This window comes from Pleurodeles waltl, chromosome 1_1 (assembly GCF_031143425.1).
Source record: "Pleurodeles waltl isolate 20211129_DDA chromosome 1_1, aPleWal1.hap1.20221129, whole genome shotgun sequence".
NCBI lineage: Eukaryota > Metazoa > Chordata > Amphibia > Caudata > Salamandridae > Pleurodeles > Pleurodeles waltl.
The window spans coordinates 182,855,957-182,873,471 of NC_090436.1; the positions used below are offsets into that span (position 1 = coordinate 182,855,957).

A 17,515-nucleotide genomic window follows, 5' to 3' on the forward strand; every position below is an offset into this window, starting at 1 on the left:
ATATTGGGCCATATGTATCAAGAAAGCCCTCTGCGATTCGCAAATAGCGATTTTTAAGAAATCGCTATTTCCGAGTCGCAATATGCTATGTAACATATTTGCGATTCGGAATTAGGAATTTCTTAAAAATCGCTATTTGTGGTTTGCGAGGCCCAAACACCGAATCACAATTTGCGAGAACGCAATTTGCGATTCGGTAATTGAAAATTGAAAATTGCGAGAACGCACACCTGGCAGAGCCCAATGACATCACAAGCAGGAAGTGAGTCATCCCAGGCAGTTTGCAGGTGCCACACCCAAAGGAGCACTGAGAGAGACACAGCCCAGCCACAGGGAGCAAGTCTGTGAACAAGGCAGGACTGCACATCACCATGGACACTTCTGCACAGGGAAAGGAGAGAGGAGAGAGGAAAAGGAAACTCAAGTTTAGTGAGCAGGAACTGGAGGTGCTCACTGAGGAGGTGGTGAGTAGCCATGACCGTCTGTTTGGAAAGAGATTACTCCAGGTCCCTGAGAGTGAGAAGCGCAGACTCTGGGCGGACATTCAAACAAAAATCTGCGCTGTGGGAGTTGCGCAGCGCTCAGCGGAGGAGATCAAAAAGAGGTGGTACGACCTGCGTTCCTGTGCCAAGGAGAGGGTGGCAAGACGAGTACAGGAGGCAAGGAGCACAGGAGGTGGACCATCCACCGAGACACCCTCCACCCTGATGGAAGACCTGGTGGAGTCGACACTCCTCCCAGAAGCTGTCAGTGGGGTCACTGACATCGACACATCCGGCACACCAAGCACCAGTAAAGGTAAGTGCAATATTTAAATGTAACCCCATATGTGTATGTACAAATTCCCCTTAGGAATTAGCAAGTAGTGCAAAGCATTGTGAGAAGTAGTCCATTCCACATCTTAGAAGCGGCACAACAATGCCTTATGGGAGTGGTAGTCCACAACCCAGAGCTGAAAGTAGCACATAGAAAGTAATGAGGCAGAGCGACACCCAGAAGAACACAACACCCACTACATAGTAATATGATGTAACAGTACATTTATTACCATTGTGTAACCTTTGGTGATACATACATAACTGACATGCTGCACATTGTCGTTGCAGGTGGCCCAGGCCCAGCAGCATCTGCAAGTGCCATTGTGGGGGATACTGAAACCCACCCTGCATCAGACACAAACACCAGTGAGTCACTGAATATTGCGCCTATCAGACGCAGGGCTAGGGCTGTACCGCTACCCGAATTGAGCCAGGACTCTGACGACATGTGGGATGACAGCCACACACCTTCCTCAGATGGCAGATCCACTGTTATGCAGGAGTCCCAGCCCCAGTGTAGCTCAACACCCATCAGGAGGCCTCAGTATGCAGGCGCACAGCACATGGAAGAAGGAGAGGGGCCATCAGTCTTCGGTGGCCTGGAATCCGCTATGTTGAAACAGCAGCGCCTGCAAAACAGGAAAATATTAGCAATACAAAGGCAGATGCAGGCACACAATGCCAACATGGGGGGCTGCATCGGCAGTTGGAGTGCCTTAATTCCAACATCACAAAACTGCATGAGGGACAGATCCAAGCTTCTGAGAACACCAGGGAGCTGACAATTGCAGTGAGGGAACTGTGCACAGAGCTGCGGCATGACAGAGCCAGCCACTGCAGGCAGGAGAGGCGTTTTATGGGCATGTTTGGTGGATCGATCGCCTCGCTACTTCAACAGCCCTCATATTGCGGCGTGCTGTGGACGCACAGGTGGAGGCAGCGCACAGCAGTAGGGATGTGGCACAGGGACTGGTTCAGATCACTAATGTGCTGGACAATATGCTGGGTAACTGCTCCGCTACACCCAGTGAACTGGGACTAGGGGAGACTGAGGACACATCTAGTCTCAGCAGTGTAGCAGTGCCCACCACTGATGCTAGGTGTCGCAGTGCCAGGCACAGCACTGCCACTGAGACCGATAACAGAGGTGCCAGTGAGGCCACTGCGCACTCGAGTGGCTTGCGTGGCCGTAGAAAGTGACTGTAATGGCCACAGGGGACTGTTTGCTTATTGTGTGATACAGTAAACTATGAGTCAACAGTGAGATACTGTTATCTGCTTATTTTTAAGACACATAGGGGGGCATTCCGACCCTGGCGGTCAAAGAACGCCAGAGCCGCGAATGACGGAAGCACCGCCAACAGGCTGGCGGTGCTTCCTTGCCCATTCTAACCGGAGCGGTAAAGCCACGGTCAGAAACCCGGGGCCGGCGGTTTCCCGCCGGTTTACCCCCGGCTGGGCGAATCCGCCATGGCGGTGCTGCAAGCAGCACCGCCATGGGGATTCTGACCCCCTTACCGCCAGCCTGTTTCTGGCGGTTGTCACCGCCAGGAAGAGGCTGGCGGTAACGGGTGTCTAGGGGCCCCTGGGGGCCCCAGCATGCTTTTCACTGTCTGCCTAGCAGACAGTGAAAAGCGTGACGGGTGCAACTGCACCCGTCGCACGCCTGCAACACCGCCGGCTCCATTCGGAGCCGGCTTCAGTGTTGCAGGCCTCTTTCCCGCTGGGCCGGCGGGAAAGTTGAAATGGCACCAGCGGTCTTTTGACCGCGGTGCGGCCAAATGGCGGTTCCCGCCAGGCGGGCGTCAACCGCCGCCCGCCGGGGTCAGAATGACCCCCGTATTATTATTTTTTTTCTCCTGGTGAAACGTTTGTTACCTGATGTTAAGGTAATAAATATTCCAACTACCAGTACACATGTCAGTGAAGTTGTGTTGTCATTACTTACATCTGAAATGGTTGTGCATGATGTAAGCACGCCTTTGCCTGCCCTCTGCTGCACTGGTCCTGTTTGCTGGCTGTAGTGGGGTATGGGATCATCATCCTCATCAGAGTCTGAATCAGATATTTCCACAGGTATGACCCTGGTGGTAGCTATATTGTGCAAGATCGCACATGTGGCCACTATTCTACGTCATCTCCGGGCTGTACTGTAGTGCACCTCCACTTTTGTGGATGCACCGGAAGCGACTCTTCAGCAGCCCAAAGGTGCGCTCCACCACATTGCGGGTTGCCCTGTGCGCTGCATTGTATCTCCGTTCAGCTGGTGTTTTAAGATTGGGGTAGGGCGTCATCATGTAGGTGCGCACTGCGTAGGCACTGTCTCCTGGAAGGAACAGAGGGTATAATGAGTAAGTGAGCCATCTGACGTCACAACGGCATCAATGCGCCTGTGTACAGAGGGACAATACCTAGTAGATATCCTTCACCAAACTCCCCAGCTAGCAGTCTTGTGTGAATACCGCTGTGGCGAAAGATGTATGAATCATGTGTGCTCCCTGGGTACCTGGCCACGAGATCAGTTATGATGTAGGAGGCATTGCATATCACCTGTATATTTATTGAATGTTGGTATTTACGGTTGCGGTACACATACTCTGTGGCCGATGGTGGACAGATTGCAACATGTGTCCCATCTATGGCACCTAGGACGTGGGGGAACTGTGCTATCTGGTAGAAATCTATTTTTGTCTGCTGTATTTCCTGTGGGGTGTGGGGGAGTCTGATGTACAGGTGTATCCTACTCAGCATGGCGTTGATAAATGCATTGAAAAATCTAGAGAGGGCACTCTGTGATTCTCCTCCAGCTGCTGCTATGACCCCTTGATAGCTCCCTGAGGCAAGTAGGTGCAGGGAGCATAATACCTGCACATGGGTGGGTATGCTATTAGTCCTATGTGTTGTGCGCCGCAGTATGGGTTGTAGCTCATCTATTAGGTCCAGTATCATGGCTGAGCTCAACCTGTACTTCTCATATATCTCTTCCTCAGTTTGGTCAAAAAGGGTAATGCGCACTCTGAAAATGCGCTCCTGTCTCCTCCTCCCTCTCCTGAAACCTGCCAAGATCCTCATTCTCCTCGCCATGACATAGAGTGCAGCCATTTTGGAAAAGAGTCTGAGGCATTCTGGGCCTCTTTATATAGGTTGCACCTGGTTACCACCTGGTTTCACTTAGTGGTATTTTGCATGTGCGAAAGGCCATTCTGCGAAAAATCACATTTTGCGATTTTTTGATGCATCGAATTATGACTTGGTTTTGCGAGTCGCATTTTGCGTCTCGCAATTTCCGACTTGAAATACCGAACCGCTAATTGCGATTCGGTATTTCATGTCGCAAATTGCGAGATGCAAAATGCGACTCACAAAACCAGGTCGCAGCGCTACAAATCGATATTTTTTCGATTCCTTATTTTTGGTCTGCGAATGCCTTTCATGCATCGCATACCACGTTTTTGCATTTGCAAACGGACAAATTTAGCGATTCGCACCATTTGCGAATGCAAATTCGTTTAATACATCTGGCCCATAGTCTCCACCTAGTGGGGAAGGGACTGTCTGGTTTTCTCCTTGCAGGCCATCCTTCTATTCTGGATCAATGTGGGTGTCTGCATGGTATTTGTCACCTACGTGAACACTGGAAGTACAGGGCTGGACGTCGGCACGGTAATGCAGGCGCATGTTCATGTTGGTAGTTTACCTACTTGCCACCTTTATGAGGAAGCATCATCAGGTGTGCAGGGATCCTGCTGGTTCATTGGGGAGTGCAGCTAAGTTTGTGTCAACTTTCCACTGCTACTTAGGATCCTTAACCTTGGGGCCGCTGGATGAGTCTATTTTAGATGATGTCATGAGCTGTTTGTGGTGTTATGTTCGGAGGGGCACTGAATACTGATGAGAGGGCCAGGTGGTGGTGGACTGTCACCACTAGAAGAGTTACTATCGCCTACATCTGGGCTAGAGTTGTGAATTGTATCTGCAAGGGCGACAGCATGTTCCAAAGCACTGCGATGTTCTGCAATTCTCTGTTCCAGGTCCGGGACAGCCTCCAGTGCTCATTGGGGTCGTGATTGAGGTTTTCTCCTGTTCTGTCAGCTGAGCGCCCAGAGGTAGGAATTCTAACAACCAAGTCTCAACATATCTCTCTGGGTCTCTACCCTCTGTGCCCTCAGGAAGACCCACCAATCAACATTATTTCTCCGGGGTCTCCCCTCTGCATCTTCGGCATGCTTTTTTTACTGTTTGCACGCTCTCTGCCAAGGTCTGAAGTGAGTATTGCATGCTTTGAGCTTTTGAATGTCACTATGCAAGAGTTTGTTCTGCCATTCCACTTTATAGCAAATTGAGATCTGTCACAACTGTGTCTATCGTCGCCTCAAGGTACGTTCTGGACTGTTTAAATGCTGCTAATACAGCGACTAGCTTGACATCAAGGGTGGAATGGTAGTTAGCCTGATTCTGTAGATTTGCTGTCACTGCCTTTGCTGGTGGGGATGCCTGGGATCACGCAGATGTGAGTTGGTCGGTCGACCTTAGGTGTTCCATTGCAGCGGACCTAAGATCGTGGCTCTCTTGTGTGGCTATTAGTAGCTATGTGTAACAAGGCTCGCTTATCGGTGTTTCAGTTTAGTGGGTCCACCGCAGCACAAGCAGCCTCAGTTTTTGTGCCAGTGTACCAGAGTTTCGCGATGAACTGTTGGTGACCAAGTCCAGTTGTTTTATTAGGCACAAATGTTCAGCGCAAGTGTGGTGAATTATTCATCAAGAGGGAGAAATCAGTTTTGTTGCCGGTTTTGCGAGTGCCTTTTAGCAACAGATACCGTTCTGGTTTGTCTCAGGAGCATTTTCAGGGGACCCCATTTAGATAGAGGGGGCCCTTCTCCACTTCTTAAGGTTAGAGGTCTGTATATAGAAGTCAGCTGTATAACGTGGATTTGTCTTCCCTTTAGAGTGGGCTGATCTTATGAGTTTCTCAGGGGCTGTGCAGGTAGTCATGAGACAGATAGCAGAGCAGGTTGGGCGGCTTTTTATCTTCGTACGAGTTTGTCAAGCTTCAGGTCTCATGTGCAGTTTGTTGCAACCAGATTAAAGAGCAGAGACGAGTGGTAAATGCTATGTGTGCTGGTTATTGCACCAGGGAGGCTGTGTTTAGCAACACACCCAAGGCCACAGGTCTCCCAAAATGAGTAGAGCAGGGGAAGGGTGGGCCTTCAGATCGGCAGCAACGGACCTCGTGGTATTTGCATGGTGAGCATGGCTGGGGCCGACCTGTCTCCCTAAGCACCTCTCAATTCCCCCCTCGTTGTGCAGCTCCATTTGGCAGCCCCAGTCTCTCCTCTCACTTTCTGGCCATCTCCACCTGGCCACATGGCATCATCTTTTCGGAAGCTGCATCAATTCAGGCTCCTTCCAGGTCGCTTTGCTGGCACTAGCCGCATTCCTCCATTAGCCACTGAGTCTCATCCCAGCCAGCGCAAGTGAGGGTTGCTCCCACTGCAAGTGCGGCAGCTTTCAGGCAGGAGGTGGAGGTTTGGCAGCACTGCAGTAGTGAAGGGTTCAGTCCTTGTATTTTCCCGTCATCAGAGCTGTTGCACGGATAGGCCTGGGATGTGGTCTCACTGAAAGCAATTGGGGTCGCTAATCCCTGGGTTGAGTAACCCTTGAGTTCAGTATACTGGGTTAATAAAAGTGGGCCTCAGATGGCAGACTCGAGCTTCAGTATTTACGGATAATAGGATGGCAGTGCGGAGCTGCTTTAGAGCGCATCCACCATCTTGGCCTCGTTAGCCACGCCCCTCATTGTGCTGTTCTGATGGCACTTCACCCGGTGTTTCAGATGGGCTTGGCTGTCCCCTGAGGGACCAAGTATTGTCTGTGCCTCCTCCACTAGGTGAATCGTATATTCCTTACAGTTTGTCTGGAACCAAAGTCTCTAACGTATTTGGCATCTGCGCAGTTCTATGGTTAGGGAGGAAAGCAGTCTGTGATTATTTAAGGTCGCTTGTGAGAGATCCATGAAAAGATCGATAGTGTGCTTTCGGAAAGTCAGTTGGTCTATTTTCCTCGCCTCTATCATGATAGTGTCTTTCATGTGGGATGACCTCAGTTTAGCTATGATATTGTGGAGCCATGAGCCTGCTTGTTCCCTCAGCGCACCCACCCTGTGTGCCAGAATTCTAGAAATGTCATATATGGGGCCTGACAAACCTTTTCTTAACAAAAACAAAGGGTTTTTTCAATTAAATTAATTCAACCCACCACAATCTTGGAAATGATTGGATATTTTTACATTTTTGATCTTGCCTTCATGTTCCTGGCACGCTACATCAAATGCGTCACTAATTTTTTTAGGACCATCATTATATGCAATCATATCACACTGCGGATAAAACCTTTAACATGCAAAAAGAACACAACATTAAACATACCTTCTTTCCCTTTATGACCTAAAAAGTAATCTTGCCAGTGATCACATGTGGTATTGTCCTGCGCAGTAGACCCAAAGCAAATATGTGGTGGCATCAACACAGTCCACCCTTGATTTGAAGGCACCCTTAATTCACTACACCAACACCCAGTTGAACCTTTGCATTGGATCAGGGTAATAGAGCAGTGAGTAAGTGCTTACCTCCACAGTTTCCAAAAACTCATTCATGCCAGAAGAAGTGAACTGAACAACTCTGTTGTCAGTCATGATTTCATTGGAAACCCCTTTCCCTGGCGAAAACATCTTGAGGGAACATATGACACTAAAAGTGGTGGATTCGGAGACACCCCTAACTTCAACTCATCTCGAAAGGTGATGCACCAAAGCTATTTTATATCTTAAGTGACTGGGAAGGACATAAAAAGGACCAAAAAGATAAACGACTACACTCATCCACACCGTGTATGGACACTCCATGGGACATGGCATTGAAATCAACGTGACCAAATGCTTATTGCTGATGTGACATTCTACACAGTCATGAACAAGTCATTCCACTTCTCCATTGATCTCAGGCCACCGAAAACATATATAATTCTCCACTTACTAGCACTCGTTCCTAAGTGACCAGCATGGGCCATTTCCAGAATTCTTTGTCTCAGGCAGGTGGGTGGAATTAATTTGTCACCTCTCACCGATAAGCCCCTTCCAATGATCATTCATCAGAAATCTTATGAAAGAACTCCAAACATACTTTCAGTGATTTTTCTTTGGGGAGCGATTAGAAGTGAAACTCATCACACCTCTTGACTCCACATCCTCTTTCAGTATTTCATTCCATTCCATAGTGTCAGGACAAATCACAAATTCTTCCACTGTGGCAATAATTTATTCCTCTATCTGTTTTCCGTAAGATCCTTGTGCAAATCTCTACTCACAGGTAACTTGGATAAAAAAACGGGATTCACATGCTTTCCATCAGCAATATATTCTAACTTGAAGATAAAATCAAATAATTTAGAATATAAACTTACCAGTCTAGATGTAGATTTCGTAATTTTCTCACCTGACACGATGTCTACTAATGGCCAATGATCTATTCTCTTGTTTTCTGTTATCTGTGATAGGTTAAAATCTAAATTCCACAAACATTAGCCAACATTTTTTTCTATCGCTAAATATCATATTTCTATATTCTCATTCTTCTTGCTAAAAAAACAATTGTGACTTCTTTAGAACCATCTATTTAGCAAAGGACTGCCTCCATGCTACAGGCACTTTCATCTACAATTACAAATGTTCTTCAACCATCAACATATAGTTGTAGCACGGTAGTGGACGCTTTGCTTTGCTTGTTTAACTCAAAATGTTGTTGACACATGGGAGCCCAGTTAAATGAATTGCTTCTCTTCAACAAGTTCTTACAGAACAAATACATTTTGAGTATAACTCACATAGGCACAAAACTGAATGTAGCTGATCTCTTTCAATGTGATGGGGAGCTTTTACAGTACCATCCATCAATTCTGGTTAGGGTTTACCTCCCTCGCTGAACTGAACATGCCCGACATATTTTACTTTGTTTACAGAAAAATACTGTACACTTGTCACCCCTTAAGATGACACCATGCTCTTCTAATATCTTAAGAACTTAGTTAGCATTATGTTACTTGTCTACTCAGAGAAAAACAAGATGTTGTTTTGATATACAACTACATTAGTTAGACTTTTCAGTATTCTGCTCATGAGCCACAAGGCATGCAACACATTTGAAATGTACCACCAGGTGTCACAAAAGCCATAGGATGACAGAATACAACATCATGTTCCACCTGATGATACACAGCCAAAAGACAAATTCAGAAAATCACTTGGACTGACCTACAGCAGTGATGAGGACCTCTGTGCAGGAAAGAGAGAAACTTACCACTCAAGTGGCATTGTTGAGACAGCGCAAGAATGCCACAGAGTGACATCAGCTGGTTCAGAAGCCCCATCTTCTTGCATCTTCTGAAGAATCTTTGACAGCTTCCCCTCATATTATGTGGTAAGTTTCAGACTCGGTATCTAACTGGAGTGCTTCCCTCTTTCACCTTGATAGCCAAAATCTTGATTTTTCCCACCTTTTCAATAATACCTTACTACCTTTTTGCTCCCAATTCAGATCAGTTTTGATGTATACCAATGGCACAGGACACTTCTCACCAGGTTTAATGGCCATACTGAAATCAGCCTTGAACCACCATCCCAACATATGAATTTCTTTGTGAGCGACATACAACTATCCTTTTATTTTTGTGGCCTTTCAACCAGTCTGTGCCCAATAGTAGTCCAACAGGCCAATTGTGCTTCCTTCAAAAGCAGTGATAATGACATTTATAAGCAACAACTTTTCAGCCCGAAACCTTTTGCATTTCTCAATACACAAGATAATAATTATGACTCCTCAGTCAACTATCATTTGTATACCAATATTTCCAATTGTGATGGTCATGCGAGGATCACTATGTTGTACCATTTTGTATGCTTCACAACTCCATCACGTCGAGGATAGAAGTCTGAAACTTGCGGGTAGAGATTTCTCTAGCAATGCGCGTAACCTCATACAAGTTTTCTAGTGATCGAGTATCTTCCTGAGAAATCACAATACTTTTAGCAATGTCTACAGCTGCATCTAATTGAACGACATTTACATGTGGGAAGCCTTAGTCGAACTTTCTTGGAATGATACCTACTCACTAATTGATCACAGATTAATTGAAAAGTGCACCCTTCGAACGTACAATGCGTATGTATATCTATAAAGTTGTAATGCATGATTCAATTGACTTATTTGGACCTTGCACTCTTGTGAAAAATTTGTAAAGATGAGCACTAAGTTGATTTTGTCTTCAAAATGAACTTCAAATTGTTTAGCAGCAACCTGATATGCATCTAACACTTCATTCTGTGCTGCTGTGTTCTCAGGTAGATGATTGAAAAACGTGTGACCCTGCAATACAGCAGTTTTCTTTTTCTGTCTGGTTTAAATGTTTGCCAATCTATTGCTTCTTAATGAGTATAGAAGGAACATCTGTGAATTTTAAAGACTTTCAAACATGTAGTTAGAGCCACAAAGCAAACAACAACCTGAATATTGCAAGGAGGGACAGAATAATGCCACTAGTTCGAGAGCAAACTTTAGACTAGACTTTGGAAAAATAAAAATAAAAAAACGAAGTGCTCATATATTCACTAGAAAACAAGACTTTACGCATGGTTAAAACTATTTTCATAAAGTGAGCTACTCGCTGTTGGAACCGATGTCACATTGGCAAAAGGCAGTGGTAAGCCCATCTGAAGGCAACAACTTTTCACATTGGCAAAAAGCTTGCCAATAGCTGTTGCAAAGTTTGAAGACTGATTCCAGTAGATGGTGCTGCTGAGACCAACAGTACCTTAGTAAGAGTGCAACATAAATGTTAGGAAAATCTAATAGGTGGTGCAGTTGTGCTAAACAACATTCCTGTATATGACATGCTCTGAATTTTGGGGAGCAACAAAGTGGAGATAACAGAGATGGACTGTGAGAGCAGTCGGCACAGACTATTGCTTTGATCAAAGGGGGTATATCCAGTTTCAGAAGGTGGGTCACAATGACTAGTTGAAGCTCCCATTACTGTTGTGGTATGCTACATAATCTGGACAGCACTATAACACACAGATTGTTGAAGCTGTATTCAGTGGTACTACATGGTAACCTTCAATTCCAGCTCCCATCATGTATTCGTGCTTCTGATATTCTTGGCAAGTACCACTGCCTCCTGAAAACAAATCGTCTTTGAAAGGATGTTGGTGCTAACAACACATGTTGAAGCACAGAAACAGAGCAGAAAGTATGATCACCCATGACCCACCTAGAGCAGAAAAATTAGAATTATCCAGCGGCATCAGCTGCTACAGTTGTCAGGACATTTGGAAACCCTGGCAGTCTCTTTGATATTTCTGGTTTCGGGGTCGTCAAGGCAGCTGCGGGGAACAGAAACTAAACGTAGCTCTAAAAGTCCTCACTGATCAATCCATAGAAGGGCTGAGAGGCTCAAGGTGGGTCAAATGATCAACCATGTATTGTCATTTATGGTGAAAGGGTGTGTAATGTCGGGTCCTTTTTGGTACTTTAGTCGTCCATGACTGCACAAAACCAACTCCCAAGCATGTATCACTTAGATAAACATCAATAGCAGAAGAGTAATAAATAGTAATGATTTTTGAAAATTGTACCAGCGCAAGAAGAGGACATTCTACAGGCTTGAGTCTGTGGAATTTCTACACAATGTTTTTGCACATGGCTCTGTATATATATATAACTGAAATCCCTTAGTGGGAGAAAAGGGATTATGAAATATTACTTCTTGTGGTAATGCTCATTAAAAGGATAACAATGTACTTTTTAGAAACAAGGGTAGTTTGGCTTCTTACAGTGATGCTGTTAAATCAGAACAACTATAAATGGAGTAATTTTCACAGCCCCTCTTGTGAACCTAACCTGCCTCCTCCTACCCCATAAACAGCTGTTAAAGACCTGAAATCTCCAAATCTAATGGCCTATGTTCAGGGCTGGACTGGGAGCTCAAAGCAGCCCTGGAACATTTTGTCGGACCATCCCACATAGAGTGCATAGCAAGCAAGTCTAACCACTACAATGGGGGTTGGGAGTTCCACCCCCTCAAGACTCTTCGGGGAAAAATGGGAAAAACAGTGCAATCTACAATGCATTTTACATGATGTATTGAATTGTATTAGTTTTTAAGGCATTGTAAATGATGACCTTACAGTGCACCAGATTACAGCAATCTTCATTGGGGCTCTTCAATGATTCCTTCACCATCACCCTCTAATAGTCTCTCCATAGCCTCACTCTCACATGTATTTCATTTGTTTTATAGTGCTTCTCTTACCAGCGTAGGGTGTTGGAACACTTTACATCACACGCACATACAGAGACAATGAATCATACATTTGTAAATCTGTGTATAGAAAATGTTACATAAAACAAAGCGGACTATGAGGTGAAGGATTCACATGTCATCCATACTGATAAGCCTTTTTAATAGTGCTTGGTCTAGGGAAGCATACACTTATGATTCAGAACGTAACACAGTGGTTAGGGTTGACTTTACTAATAAACTTTGTATTTCTACCAAAATGAACCCTTTTTAGCACAATTAGGATAATCAAAGACTGGTAAAGAACCATAAGCTTCTAACCTGTACCACACAGTTTGCATGTAACTCTTTGATGGCAGTTCATAGTGTTGAAGCAGATATGCTAATTAAGAAAATTATTAATTATTTATATGTTATTACTAATGAGAAAATGTGTAGAGAAATTAATCTTAGAAAAATAATGTGCACGTTTGAATATGTGCCCTAGGGGAGTGATCACCATGTGTACTAAAATAACTGAAACTGTATGAAATTGTATAATAAATGAGAAAAATGTAATAATATGTCATAATGAGATGTATAACCTATGTTTTGCATTAATTTGTAGCATTAAATTAGCTAGACTAAGGGCCTAGTTTCCCTGGGCCTCGCATACTTGAGAAACTGAAATACTGAATGCTTTGCAGAGGACTCAAAGTCGCAATAGCCTTGACCCGCTCGAAGTTCAAGTTACTTAGCTAGAATTATCTGCAATGTACCGGCGAACAGGAGATGATGAGGACATTTTGCTACAATTATGTGTAGAGCAGGCAAAATATACTTTCCCAGGACTTGAACAATAGAGGCACTGACTGAAGAACCATATGCAACAATTTTGATACCTGATGAGCCGGATGATGAGGTTATCGAATGAAGAACCAATCCACATCTTGTGAACAAGTTCATATGAAAATTAGTAGAATTGGTAAATCAAAACTATAGGTTAAAGTCATTTCTGCTGACTGACTGACCAATTAGCAATTAGGGGGATGGACTGGGAGACTCTAATAAAAAGTCATGACAAGGGGCGAGAAATCAGAATTGCGAGAAGAGAATTGATGACGTCAGGAAACACTGTCCGAGGTGCTGATATTGGGCTCATAATCCATGAGCCTGATCTGTAGCTGACTACCTGATGACCTGAAGACGAAGACTGACTTGTTGCTGATCCATCCTAGATAGGTAGCTATGAAAATGTTACTGACGATTGCATGCCTTTCCTTCTAGGAACCAACAGCGCTGATTATAGAGATCCTCATTTAGATAGATTTTTCCAAATGAATGTTTTCGCATGAAGACCCACATGCTAATGCTAATTTGGTTAGGTAGGCTGTTGAGGGTAACAGTGACAATTGACTGACAAACTTAATTGCCGAACTTCACTTCTGATGTTAATTTGTAGCTTATGGAATTACCGTTTCGCAATGTCTTTTTAAGTGATGATGTTTTATTAATAAATTAATAAATTAAATAAAGTTTGAACTAATGGATGATTTAGAATTGTAAGCAATAGGGAAATAAAAATTGTTAACTCCTTACCGTGTTGTGGTTATTCATGAGTAGATGGTTTTGAAGGTGATTGAATATTGATGTTGTTTATTGGTCCAATGGTCACTGCATGACTAGGATACTCCATGCGATTCAAAAGGTTAATCGACCTATACGCATCCCCCTAAGTTTACTTACTAAGGACCAGGCACGCTAGCAATAGATCACTGTGTTCGTTTTTAATTGTACCTTATGAACTGCACAGTAACAAAAGGATCTCTGTGACAAAAGCAGTATCCTACTGAGCATTGCACATAAAATAATGTCCTGTGATCTGCATAGTACATGTTTTTTGCAGCAAGCGTAGTAACTCTCGGCACTACCTTAGATGAGTCAAAACTGCCACTAGACAAAACTTGGATTTCTCTATAGCAGGTATTTTAAACACCAGAATTATCTTGGCACTTTTATTGTTGCCTAAAAACTGCTGGGCATACAAGGAACCCTGCAGTGCTTTTAAAACTGTTGCACTGCTACAAAGCCGGCATCTCAGAAGCAAAAACTACCCTCACCCTTCCAGCTTCCCAGGGAAACGCCCTATGCTTGGTGCAGCCAGTCCGGCCTGGCCCATGTCCTCTGAGGTCAGATCTTTCTCCAACACTTTTTCAGCAGTGGGCACAAGGAGAAATGTAACTAGTAGTAGGAATCACATGCAAGGTTGGACTTTAGATATTGGGGAGCAGTTGGCCAATTTCCTGACTCAGTTGAACACTATCTGAACTACCTTTTGTATCTCTTTTAGATTTACAAAGCGCTGTCAGCATCTGATTCCTCTCACTGTCACCCCAGCAACCCAACAACATCCTTCATGTTGCTGATCCCTCCTATCACTCATTATTTCTAGTTTTATGCACTGCATAGCTGTTAGTCAGATGCTTAAGGCTGGTTACCCCAAAAGCACTGCTTTCTGTCTGGTGAGAGAACAGTGTCTAGAGAATACCCACTTCATATACAAGAGTCATTCTCTCTGCCTTGTGTTCTTTCTTTCTCTTTCCGTACCCATATTTTCTCTCTCTCACTCCCTTTGTGCTTTGAAGTGATTGTATGGTGGCTTGTAAAACTATGCAGAAAAGCAATATTATATTGAGACATTCAGAGACAAATAAGCAAAATGACATCTAGGCAAACAGAGATGACAACTAAAGTCACTTCGTGTTAATATTCTAAGTTTAAAATTTTTTAAACTTTTGAAGCACCTTCTCTCTCTCTCACACTCTCTATCGCTCTCCCTTTTTTAATCTCCACTTATCCATGGGCCTACTCAGTCTTAGGGCCATATGTACGAACACTTTTTCCCATAGACACAGAATGGGTAAAAACCTTTGGTACATCTGGCCCTTAGTGATATTCATCCCATCACTATCTGCATCCTTACAAATGTCATAACTTTTCCTTGCTCCGCCACAGTCACTTGTACTCATCTCCCCTCTTACTTTTCTCCACCCCTCTTCTCCACTGCAAAAATCATTTTGCTCTCTTCATCAAATTCTCCCTCAGACCTCCACCACATTGGCCTAGTGGGTCTGCTACTAAACGTCCTGGGAGAAGGTTTTTCACAGATGAGCTGCAAGAGGTATTTGCATCGAACAGATGTCCCACAAAAACAGTGGTTTGGACAACCCAGCTGGAGGGAATGCATTTTTCCGGGTAGTCACCATGCCTCTTGCTAGCAGTTGTGTCTAAAATCAAAGGAAGTAGTACAACCATAATATTATGTGGAACATCACCCCCTCCACCTTCTAAACATGAATTGTTACTTCAAAGGCAGTCACAGCATCTCACCTTCCAAAACACACACTAAACAGGCACAGCATAAGTACCATTTATGCATGTTTTTTCCTCACACAACAGCAGTTACCTCACAGACAGAACAGGTGATGCATGGGCAACAGAAAGAGGAGCCTAGGAGTATATGAAGGCTGGTGTAAGGGACAGCGTTATGCTATGGGGATCAACCCTGCATTAAAGTCAGTATTTGAAGATAAAGTTAATGCAGAAGCTGCTTCGAGGTACCCAGCAATATATACAGAAGGGGTAGACACCAGCCCAGAGTGTCAGGGGACTCCTGCTGATATCTCTCTCATCTCTCTGTCTTCCCTCAGTGCTGACCTGCAAACCACCCAACCAATTAAATTCCTTTATTCTGTCTCCTAGGAGACCATCAGCCAGCTGGGTGGTGTGGTGGAAAATGCTGTCACATGAAAACAAAGGAAGATTGTCAGATGGTAAATAGTCACAGTGGTAAAGACAGTCAGGGTGTGAAGGAAGCACGGCTCAGACAAAGCAAAAAATTAGGAGCTTAAACACCCAGTTTATGGCAAATGGTAAATGCTCTACAATCAGCACATATTTCTCACTGTGTGTTAGGACTAGAACAGAGGACAGAATATACAAAAGGCCAGGATGTCATCATAGTCCCACATGTACCAGGAAGGCCAGGGTACAAACTCCAGCATAATCCATGGAACCTTGTTTGCCTGTTAATTAATATATCATGTTGTGTTCTACATAGTGATTGGTTTAGCAGATTTGGCAAAAGCAGAAATCTGCAGTGTGGAATGTTTGAATTAATCCCAACCTGGGGAAATTATTCAGGAGCACATTACAGTGCATGATTGTTTTGCCTACGATATCACCCCAGACAGAAACCAGCAAATCAACCTTGACCCTGCTCCAATAGGAATAGTCCAGCTGAGACTGCCAGGCCAGGGTCCCTCTGAACAAGAGCACAAGCAACCCTAAACCGGTTTTGGCCCATTTGGCCTGATCAGTTGGGCGATTGAGTCCTATGATGTAGTGAGCAAAGGACCCAGGTCTGGACTCTTAGAACATGGCACTGAAGAAAGCAAAAAAGCAATGGGTGGAAAGCTTTAATTAACCTCTACCACTGGTACTGCTTGAGGCTGCATCCAAGTCCTTCATTTTGTGGACCACCATGCCACCTCTGACAGGAACCACCCATATGGAAATCAGTCTTGATCCTGCTCCAAATATTATATTGCTGTTCTAGCCTTAATTCAGTGATATACATTTTATCAGCTTCTGAAAGATGAAATGTTGGACAGCCCTGCTTGAACTGAAAAATCTCTTCAGGTTACACATAGATGTCTATAGCTAGCACAGCAATGACATACATACCCACCTAATTACACCCGTCTGCATGTAATGAGTAGTAAGTAGGTTTACAGATGGAAGGATCTTTTTTTATTTGATGTCAAAATACAATCTTTCTTTTGTGCATTTTACTTCATATACCACTGCACAATATCAGTGGTTTCACAGCAACAAAAAATAAATAAAACCTTATAAAGATGTATGCTGTAATTCAATAAGCTGGGCTCATTTTATAGCTTTTTCTTAGGGAGGCGAAATTCTTCTGGCATAGCACAGTCTTTTAACCCCCATGTGATGGGTATTTATTGTCGTTCACATGTTGAAGTGGAAGTATTGTTTGATACCCCTGCTATCTACTTGTTGATGGGTGTGGGATGTGACATTAGCATGTTTTACCTCTGATGATTTCCACCTACCTTCATTAAATAGGGTAGGGCATTGCTTTTTGTTTTAACTGTTTGATTTAACTGTCATTGTAGGGAATACTTTAGATGTACCTGCAGGTCAAGCCAGCAGTCTCAACCCAGTGATTCCAAGCTAGGGAACCTGATTGGGTGGGTGTGGGGGGGCTAAAGCCCTCTCAGCCCAATGGCCATTGCACGCCTCGCTGGCTATGAAGTAAAAAAAAGGCACTCAGATATACTTGG

The 17,515-nt window shown here is 44.2% G+C and overlaps 1 protein-coding gene across 1 annotated transcript in view; it reads right to left on the reverse strand.

The window, feature by feature from the left end:
• Positions 1 to 1,053: 1,053 nt before the first annotated feature.
• The window catches only part of LOC138293632 (uncharacterized), a 69,368-nt gene continuing 52,906 nt past the window's right edge, over positions 1,054 to 17,515 (reverse strand). The window contains exon 4 of the mRNA XM_069232957.1: positions 1,054 to 1,447. Coding sequence (XP_069089058.1) covers positions 1,428 to 1,447 — 20 coding nt within the window. The 3' untranslated portion in view covers positions 1,054 to 1,427. The remainder of the gene's footprint in view (positions 1,448 to 17,515) is intronic.